The sequence below is a fragment of the Lepeophtheirus salmonis genome, chromosome 9 (genome assembly GCF_016086655.4).
Source record: "Lepeophtheirus salmonis chromosome 9, UVic_Lsal_1.4, whole genome shotgun sequence".
NCBI classification, from domain to species: Eukaryota; Metazoa; Arthropoda; class Copepoda; order Siphonostomatoida; family Caligidae; genus Lepeophtheirus; species Lepeophtheirus salmonis.
In genome coordinates, this window is record NC_052139.2 from 21,166,834 (window position 1) to 21,178,069 (window position 11,236).

The following is an 11,236-nucleotide window of genomic DNA, read 5'->3' on the forward strand; positions in this document are numbered from 1 at the left end:
ATAGGCTGAATGTAATAAGTTTGATAATGTATTTATTTATAATCTTTAAATTTATTTGTATACGACCTTTTATAACTATTTTTTTTTATAAATACAGTACTTTAAAATCCTCCTGTCTTAATAATAAAAGGGTTTAATTAATAAAGAAAAACGAGAGGAGGAAGACAATATTTGAGGATGGAGCTTGTTCGCTACAAATACTTTACATCTGAAAGAAAAGTTACATACTCTCAAGTGCTCGATTTCAGAGTTGTTTGTTCTTCCTCTTGATAAAATTCTTCAACAGTTGGCATCACATAATTCAAGTTTGACGCATTATACTGTCTTTTACTGTATACATTTAATACTGCATGAACATTATAATATTTTAGCAGAAGAACTTCCTATAATATTTTTGCTTCCATGAATTAGAAGAAATCGATATGCACTTCTGAATTGTCTGCAGGTAGGATTATAACTCCATTTATTGCGTAATTTCACAGCATTAAACCAAATGTACGAGTTTATATTGGGTGAGGTACAAGAGCTCTATTGAATCCAAATTTGAGGTATGATAAAAAGTTATCGACTGTTCATGAATAGACTTCCTTAAAATATTAGCTCCATGCAAAGGCAAAGCAGAAATATAACCTATTGCTCCATCCATTGTAACAGATCGGACCGTGATACCAACTTCAAATGCACGTAAAATGCATTCTCTTTAATTAAACTCCACGTCTGGCTTGTGTTTTGCAACCTAAAGTTATGACATATTTAACTGAATTCCGATGTCACACCAAAAAAATATTATTTGGGTCTATCTATTATTTCAATATTCTGTATTTATAATTTATTATTAGTTATATGATTCCAATTGTTTCATTTTGTATATTTAACATAAATGTATGATGGTTTATTTTTTAGTATGTAGATTATATTTAATTTAAGCCTTCTTTTTTAAACTTGGAACTTCAAATATATTTTGAAATACTCTACTTTGTTGCTTCATTTGTTATTATTCTGAGAATATGGTTCATAATGAATTACAATTTCAGTTCATATATTTTTTTCCGTTCATCGTTAATTTTCTTTCTGTTCTTCATTGATTCGTTCAATAAATGAACGGAAAGAGTGAACATTGTTCGGCTTTCCGTTCAATGCCCGAGCCTAGTTAAATTTGCGAGATGATTTAAGATACCCAATAATTTTGAGTAATGTTTGAAACCTTTATTTGATTTAAGAGAGTAAATTGGCCTCAATATGACCGCTTTCAATTAAAAATTTTCAGTGTATCATTTTTTAATTAAGACGATCAATCTTGACAACTTTAAGAGCAATTTGCGGTTCTTCCTAAGGGCCAATAAGAATAATTTGGCAATAGAAGTTGAAAATTATTCGTAGACAAATACAAGTTTAGTATTCGCTCAATTTTAGATATCGTTCTAGCTTGCTTTTTTGTTGATGGTACACAATTTAGTTTTCTTTTTTAATTCATTTTATTCTTTAAGAGTGATTTGATATTTGAAAAAATATAGAAAATTAAATTGTTTTAATTTTTATAGTATTCAAGAATACCTTTACTAAAAAATGGTTCATGCACATTTTTATTTTTGTTTGTGATATTTTGTGGATCGTCAACACAGGAGCAAACTAATATGATTTTTTTTTGTAATGGAGTGGGGATTACATTTGTATTCTTGGGCGAATTATCTTTAATTTATATCTGCAAATTATGCAGATGATCTCTTTGGAAAGGTATATATATTCGCTTATGATAACAGAAATTCCTCGTTGTTATTTTAGTTGAAAAGCCATTTTGGAGCCAAATTAAGACTCATAAATCAAATAAAAGTTCTGAAGTATATTTAAAATTCTAATGTAACTCAAGTCATTTGAATATAAAGCCTATAATTGACTGAAATAATATGTTTAAAAAATATATCTGACTTTTTCCATTTTTTTGATTTGTATTCAATATTGTTTCCTTGTTAACTCAAAACATTTTCTCGTGGAGTGGTTTTAATTCAAAATCCAGGATTTTAGCTCTTAAGTATTTTGTATTATCCATTATTTAAGTTTTAATCAAAAATAGTTACGAAAGTTTATAATGTACAAAGTCACAAAACCTCATTGAAGAAAAAGAAAGGAAACGGGCACGTCGTAGAACTATTGTATACGCCTACTCAAAAAATTATATTTTATCTTTCTTGCTCTATCCTGCTTGCTTAATCCTTCCTTTACTTTTGGAACTCAATATAATATTATAGTTGTAAAATGAATTAGGAAAGGGTCCTTCAATGTTGGATTAATATACATGCATCTTTATGCACTAGCTACGTAACTGCAAAACTGTTTCTTCAATGAGTATTCAAAAATGCATAAAATCATTGTATTTTTATTTAAATAAAGGATAATTCTGTAATTATATTTCATTTAGATTAAGAGAATACATACATTTATGGTCGTAAGTACAGAAAACCAAATCCATGAAGATGGAGTTGAGCAGAAGAGGAGGTTTGTAACCCTTTTTACTAAAATTTGTTCATCAAATTTGTCGAAAAAGCAGTTATTTTTTGGAAAATCGGAAAGTATGCTGTAAAAAAAAATTCTCAAAAAATGTCATTTAGACAAAATTGTCAAAGTTTTGCCCAAAAGAACTTAACTCACGAACCAAAAATCATAGTAACGGTCAGTGATGCTTAAAGTATGTACTGCCGTTATGTGAAAATAAAACAAACAAAAAATGAAAGGGGTAATCTTTACAATTTGAAGAATGTTTGATCGAGAGTAGAGTAATTTAGCTGTCATGACTTTATATTAGATCAGCTGAAAGCAGCCGTGAGGGAAAGTCATACAACACAAATCCCACTCGGGTTATTGCAAGGACATACAGGCTGAATTAATCCGATATTGATCCTCAATTCTACTTCGAGTCCAACAAGGACTTATACTCATAGATCTCCACAAATCTTCAATGTTACTATCAGTCTTTATTAAGGATTACTTTATACTTCAAGAATTAAATAATAATGAAAACAGCTTTAGAAAATAAAAAAAAGCCTGTTTGTTCGCTTTCTAGGATATGTTTTATACACCTGTAGTAACGGTTCTACTCAAGCTGTAGCACAAATACAGAAATTTAAGTCCCCCTCCCCCTTTCAAAAAACAAAGTCAAACCTTAGTCAAACCCTTCCGAAATAAAATCGATATTTAATCATTTATAGTATGCAATTTATTATGAATGTGCTTCGTGAATTCAAATACAAGTTTGTCCAATTTGAATCATTAAGAAAATTAAATACAATTCCCACATTTCTCTAAAGTTGTTTGATATAGATCTCATCATCTATTTCATAATTCGTTTTGTTTAAACATTCTAATGTGTTTACACAAAACGAATTAAATACATGAATAAAAATTGGATGTAAAAACAAAAGATATCTAACGGCATCTTTACATTATTAAAACATGTCCATAATTATTAGTTCCTAAGATAAAACGGCAACAAATTGCATCATATGATCTATTTTTTTACATCATAGATTCAACTGTCAAAAGTATTAATACATGTGTTCGACCCCTTATTAATTTGCCTAGTCTCCATCCTCTCACATTTCTTACACCATTGGTTCAACTGTAAAAAAATGTAAATAAATGTGATCGACCCCTTATTAATTTACCTACTTCCTTCTCTCATTTATTACACCATTGGTACGACTGTCAAAAGAGTAAAAAATGTGTTCACCCCCTTGTTAATTTTGCTACTTCCCTTGCCTCTCACATTTATTACATCATTGGTTCAACTGTCAAAAATGTAAATAAATGTGTTCGGCCCCTTATTAATTTGCCCCACCTCCCTCTTCAAATTTAGAAGCCGCCAAAAATACAACGCACAATTTTGATAGGTATTGGCCTACAAAAACCTTGATTTTTTTTACATATATTTGAAATATATTGCTTCTAAATATACTAAAGATCCTTTATTTTAATTTGGTGCACCTTAATATCCTTGTAAATTGTCAAATTACTCTATTAAAGTATCATCCAAATCCTATATTTTATTATAGGTACAATACATAATATAGTTCTGCGTTCATTGAGGTTCATTTTTAGACAATAATTTTGCATATGAGTAAAAAGAAAAATTTACAAATGTGTCGCTTTTTTTTATTAAAACTTGGATACCATTTATTAAATTTCTACTCAAAATGGCCATTAACTACTGTCAAAAACAACAACGCCAAATCAGGAAATCATTTAATTATGTATATAGTATTGATATATGTATAATTCTTGAAATTGCAACGAGTTAACTTAAAATGAACTTGGAGAAGCTGATATTCCACCCTTCAATAATTGTATGTACCCTAATTAATTACTAATAATTTAAGAAAATTACATACGACGCAGAACTATAGAAGCAGACACAAAATTTCCCTTAATCCCCTATTTTTAAGCGCCCTCTACCCCTTGAGAAAAATCCATTAGAAATTAATCAAATTAAGAATTTGTTCATAGTGCCATTAATTATATATTGATATTCAATATATATTGACAACTGTTGTAATTGATATAAATATGACTGAATACAAGGAATTATGAATCAAGCGGAAATGTCGTGATACAGCTAAGAAGGTGGGGGAGAATTCGGAACATAGAGGGCGCTCTTTCTTCTCTTTTTCTTTCCTCTTCTTCTGTTTCATTATTGCTGCTTCTTCCCTCTCTTAATATTTTATTCTATATTTCTGATGTGCTTATGTGCTCTACATATTGGTATTCCAAATTGGCCTAGTACACCTAGAGAATGATGATCGGACCGCTCTTTGTTTTCGTGCAATAGTTGAAGGATCGTGTGTGTGTAAGGGTCGACGACTTTTTCTCATCGTTCTAAGACAAGGAGAGAATTGGATTGAGGAGATCGATGGCGAAGTGTTGATAAATAAGAATGGGCGACACTGGATATCAGACAGGGTATGTAGCCGTATGATGGATTTCCCTCTTAAAGGATTTTTAAGTCATTTTAGGTGGCAATGTATTGCATTCACTAATATTTTTCCTCTTCTTTTTCTGGATGTAGAATGACCGATGGGAATTCCTACACGAATTATCCGCAACAGCCGAACCAACAACAATACGAAGCTTACAATCAATCAAATTATGTTCAACAACAATCACAACAACATGTTGTTGTGGGGGGCAATTATCAAAGCAATCAACAACATTCCCCGCAGCAGCAGGCTATTATTCACCAACCTCAACCCCAACAATTCATCCAGCATATACCACAACGAGATTTCAGGTCCCCGCAACAGCAGCATATGCCCCGTCAATTTCAAACACAAATCCAACATGATAACAATCCTCAACGATATAGACATCCTTTAAACAATACAAATGCTGTCCGTTCACTAAAGGGCAGCAATGACGTTGGCTATCAGCCTAAACCTCAACAGCAACAACATAGACCTATTCTATTGAATTCTCAAGGAGGACACAGACTTGTTAAAATTCCTCAAGGGAACATACGTCTTATAGTGCAACCACGACAACCCCAAAACCCCAATAATCAAAGAGGAGGGAGCATTTATCTTAAACCTGGTGGCCCTGCTTCTGTGGAACTCAATAATAGTCCTCGTCAAATTAGAATGCAACAACCACAACATTGTTCTAATATACGCATGGTTATGGAGAGTCAAGGACCAGGGCCAAGAGCTTATCGTCCTCCATCCGGAGAAAATATTAATAATCATAGTACTAATCGAATGCATAGTCCTAGATCCCCTCAACTCATGAATAATCATCATCCATCTCCACATACGTCAACATCCTCTCAACAAAACAATTGGAGCAATAATACTAATCCAATCAATGTTAGTGCTGCACAAACTGGATATACAGCATCGGGTCCGCAACAACAGCAACGGCCACCACAGTTTGTTCAATCACCTCCTCAAAATGAAATAGCATACGATGTTGAGCATATATTCATGGAAAATGGAAGAGAAGTTAAGAAAATGCCCATTAAGTTTGGGGATAAGACCATTTGGGTTGATTGTGTTCCTGGAGCTGCCACTGAGAATCGAGATGATCAAGTGGTATTTGATCTCTTGGAAAGTGATCAATCTCTTACCAATTCTTCAGGAGGGGTAGGACAGCAGCAATGTATTCCTAAAAAACCGCCACCGCCTCCACCTATGTTATCAAATGCAACAACACCTTCTTCCCCTCAGGAAATGAATACAAAAATGACAGGAACCAAAGAGGATAGAGAAAAAATTGTTCATGCCGTTTTACATGATTTGATTTCTCCTGCTGAACTTTCTTCTCGTCATGGAGTGTCTGTGAATAAAATTCGGGACTGGGTTAAAGCCACTGGAAACAAGCTACCCAGTAAATATAGAGTTAAAAATGAAAAAATTAAAAACAACACTATTCCAAGTTCACCTCCTAATCAACAAATGGCCCCGCAACAACAGCTCAATGCTGCTATTTCTACTACAACATCTCAGCCTACGTATAGGTATATATTATATACATTTTTTTAACTCTCTAAATATCCCATTACTTTATTAACAGGAATAACAATAGTGCGGGTATGGAGATGAATAATGAGACAGCATCTGGGGTCGTCCACTCTCCTGCCCATTTTCAAAATCCCCATTTAATACAAGCCTCTCAAGTACAAATGCATAATGAACCCCTCCCTCAAAAACTAGCATTTGAGCACAAACCACAGGTGGAGGGGCAGCCACCCACTGAGAATCATAATAATATTTCCACACAAATAATAGTATCGAAACCATCTTCGGTAAGAGTATTTTATATATATAATGTATCATGATTTTACCTTAATACGTCTTTGACTTTTGATAGCTTAACATTGAACCATACAAGCCAAAATTAGTCCATGGTAAATTGGCACTCTGTAAAAATTGCGGCTCAACGAGTCCAGATTTTAACAAGTGCATTCGTTGTAAAAAACCCCTTCCTGATTCATGCAAAGTAATTGATGATCCTAATGCTGAAAAACAAGCAATTGTAGGGATTCCCACTTCGTCTACTACCTCTACCGCAGTTACTGTTGAGTTTACTACTAAATCTGATCTTCGAGGAATTCGTATACATCCAAAACAACGAAAAAAAACGATTTCTGAGGAACCGGTATGCATAGCTCTTTCATCGGATGAAGAAGGCGGTGATGAGGAAGGAGAAGAGGATAAAAATGACTCTACTGATCAACAAAGAACGACTTCACAAGACGGTAAGTGGAATTTTTTTCATTCGTCTAAGCTTTATACCAAAATGGTTTACTTTCTGGAATAAATTTTTTGAAACATCATCACATTTCCAACATTTCAGTGATTCCAACTATATTATATTGAACAACCGTCCTGCCCAGTGACTTTTTTATTTTTTTATAAATTCTTTTTATGTTAGAATAACTGATGAAAACTATATTTTTGTAAGATATAAGATCAATATGTAAATCTTCTATAACCAACACTGATCGGGCCACGTGTCTTCTTTTTTGGAAATAAAAATAGTCACTTAATATATATATGGAATAATTAATTAATTACCATTAGTGACGATGATAAGCATCTACATATTTACGATACATGTGTATGTAATAGGATTAAGTTATTTGTGATTATAAACGTTTGAAACTTTTGATCCCCTTGATATATAAATAACATTTATTAAGCTAATTTGTTATGTGGTTCGGATCAGATCTATTGGAAAGTTAATCAACGGTTTTTACGTATAGGGTAAAATCGTTTTTGTAATTTATTTAAGGGTGCATATATATTGATTTTAAATTTTATTATATTTTTTAACAAAATATGGATTATGCAGTCTGTGTCAATGGGGGGGATTGAGGGAAATTTAACACTGTTGAAAGGGGAAATTAATAAAGAAGGAAAAGGAGCTAAGAAAGAAAGAGAGAGAGAGGGCCAGAGGGAGAGAGCTAGAAAAAGAAGGAAAGGCTGTGGAGCTAGCTAGAAAAAAGTACGTGTGCTCTTACTATGTAATATAAGGAAAAAGAAAAAAGACAAAATAATATGTTAGTTGATGAAGCTAAAACTAATGGTAGAACTGACTACGGAATCATAGGACCAGGAGGAAGTCGCTCAACGAGACTTTTTTATAATTAAGTTCTCCTCGTGTCTTTTTGGACATGCAGATTATTAGGGAATTTTGATTTTAGAGTATTATTAGCATACCTTGTAATATGTTGAATGTGGGGAAATGGGTAAACTGCCTCTTGGGCAGAGCCGGAGGTATAGTCTACTCCGGCAATGATAGCACTGGTGTGATTTTAAAATCTATGTTATTGGATGGGAACGAGGATGTCTGACAATGTGTTTTGTGTTTTTCAGATAAGAAAGAGGAGGAGGAAGAGGGAGCAGGAGCAGGAGGGACTAAGAATAAGGAAGAAGAGGAATCTGTTGTGGATGATCCCATCGTGGGGGATTATATAACATTAACTTGTCGGTCCGTGCGGATCGGATCCTACAAATCTGTACCTCGAGATAAAGTGATTTTTACACAAAAAGGTCTCCGAATTGTCGTTCCTTCTATCAAAGATCCTTCTGTAGCCATCACTCTGGACATTAAAAAAAAGGATTTTATGCAATTCGATGCTCACTTTGGACGAGGAATGCCGATTTTCTTTTTATTCATTTCTGTACAGGCCTGTAGGAAAATCCGTGATCTATTGAAAATGGAGTCAAGTCATACACAATGGCTTGACGTCGCATCTCAAGATGAAACTCAGAAAAGGATCACTATTCTTCCAGATAAAATGAATGATGATGCCAAACATATTCTTCTTAGAAATTTTGGAAATGAGCTTCTTACAGAACTGGGTCCAAAAGAAGCCAATGATATCCTTGTAAGATCCTCTCCCAAAGATAATATTGTTTTTCGCATGGCAACTCATTTACCACAAAATAAACCTCCTGGACTTCCTCAACCATCTCAGTCGCCTAGTATTAAATACTGTACATTTCCACCCTCCAGTCATGACTCGGTCACTGTTTCTACTGAAGACTATTGTGTACTTGAAGATGAAAGCTTCCTCAATGACGTGATCATTGATTTCTATTGCAGATACCTTCAGTATAAAGTGTTTAGTGAGTTTGATCGACAGAGGACACATATTTTTTCAACTTTCTTTTATAATCGGCTCACATCTCGTCCAAAAAAACAAAAAAACAAGCTTCATCCAGTAGAAGATAACCCTAACCTATCAGCCGCTGAGAAGCGCTATGAGCGTGTTAAACGTTGGACCAAAAAAGTTAATCTCTTTGACAAAGACTTTATTATTATTCCTATCAATGAGCATTCACATTGGTTTGTCGCAATAATTTGTTACCCAGGACAGATAGGATGTCGTCGTATTGACAATGATGAATCAGTGGATTCTCAAGTACTCATTAAAAATCCAAACAGAAAAAGTATTTTAAAAACTCAAAAACGATTAGTACAAATTGGATCAACCACCATCATTCCTCTTAAGCCTGGGGATCATGATAAGGTTCCTGTTGAAGAGGAGTTGTCTGATCGAGATGAAGCAGATGCATCTGATGATGATATGATGGACGAAGAGCCTAATCGCATAAATCCAATATGTCCTAGCCAAAATAATAAAGAACCCCCCTTTGTAAAAGATCCCCTTGAATCTGATTTAGGGCCTGATACACAAGAAAATTCAACTGAGGAACAACCTCGAAAATCTTTAGTTGAGGAATCAGGAAATGATGAAAAGGAAAATCAAAATATTACCCCTCAAAATAGTGAGAATATTACTGACAAGGACGAAAGTTCGCCTAAAGAACGAGTACCAATTAAACAGTTGAGTATTTTTGATTGTGTTTAAATAAAATAATAATTTAAACTAATATATGTATACTTATACGTTGTTATAATACATATGCATTTTTTTCATCGTAGACCTTGTATTCTAATATTCGATTCTCTTGCTACTGGAAGTCGTGCACGGGTAGCTGCAACTTTAAGAGACTATTTGATGTGTGAGCATAAGGCAAAAATGGGCCATCTTCGGGAGTTCACCAAAGAAAGTATGATGGGACACTGTCCCAAAGTTCCACAACAACCCAATTTTTCAGATTGTGGAATATTTCTACTTCAATATGTTGAAAGTTTTTTTCATGTATGAAAATTGATTATCTTTAATTAATTGCACCTCATTGTATTCATTTTTTTTTCTACTTATAGAGTCCTATCGCGGATTATCATCTTCCTATTATGAATTTAAGAAACTGGTTTTCGACGGATATTGTTCGCAATAAACGTTCAGATATTGCTAAGATAATACGTAATCTAGCTGAAGAGCAAAACCCAGGAAAGAATATTACATTTCCAGGGATCAATTTTACTCCTTCTGCTGGATCTGGATATACTGATGATGAAATGGAGGATGAAATGGAAGAGGAGTTTGAAGATGAGGAAGAAGAGGACTACTATGATGATGATGATGATATGCTTGCGAATGGTTCATCCGAGTTAGGAGGAGAAGAGTCTTCTAAAACTAATAATGAGGAGAATACCTTTGTGGCTCCTCAGGGATATTTTTTATCGAAATCAAGTTGTCCGACGACAGAAAATGGTGGTATTCCATCTGTTAAGATCATTCCTACTCTTCCTGGTGTGCAAATTAACCGTATTCAAACTCTTGCCAATCCACAAATTTCGATCAAAAACTCTAATAGTGCATCTGCTAGTCCGGATTCTACTAGTGCCAAGGAAGAGGAGTGTAAGAGTAGTAGTCAACCTTTAGTAGAATATAGTGACTCCGGTTCAGATGAAACTCCTCCTGTTCCGGATTCCTCTCAGCAGTGTGAAAGTGGAGTTAAACGACCTCATTCCAATAATTTACAGGATTATGTTTCAGAGGAGGAGGAAGATGAGGATGATGGCTCTAAAAAAGCCAAATTTGCCCCCAACTCTTCAATTTAAATGTGATATTCTTCTCATTCATTCTTTTTGTTTATTTAGTGTCTGGAGTTTGTCATTATTTTTCAATGACTTCATTATGTTAGCGAGATTACCTTACTTAATAGGTATTCTTTCTTATATATTTCTAATGTCTCGTAAATCCGCATTCATTTAATTAATTATAACAATAAATAGATAATTATTTAATTTAATAGTTTTACTTCATTGAGGGGATTGGGATAACTTCGACATTTAATTAGTGTATTCTACAGCAAATAATTATATTCTATTTATA

At 33.6% G+C, this 11,236-nt stretch overlaps 1 protein-coding gene across 1 annotated transcript; it reads left to right on the forward strand.

The window, feature by feature from the left end:
- Positions 1-246: 246 nt before the first annotated feature.
- velo (sentrin-specific protease 6 veloren) lies at positions 247-11,148 on the forward strand. Its single transcript, XM_040718945.2, has 8 exons — positions 247-445; positions 2,417-4,950; positions 5,057-6,499; positions 6,556-6,787; positions 6,853-7,240; positions 8,361-9,837; positions 9,937-10,156; positions 10,222-11,148. The coding sequence occupies exons 2-8, from the start codon at positions 4,925-4,927 to the stop codon at positions 10,960-10,962; spliced, it is 4,527 nt and encodes a 1,508-aa protein (XP_040574879.1). The 5' UTR covers positions 247-445; positions 2,417-4,924; the 3' UTR covers positions 10,963-11,148.
- Positions 11,149-11,236: the final 88 nt, after the last annotated feature.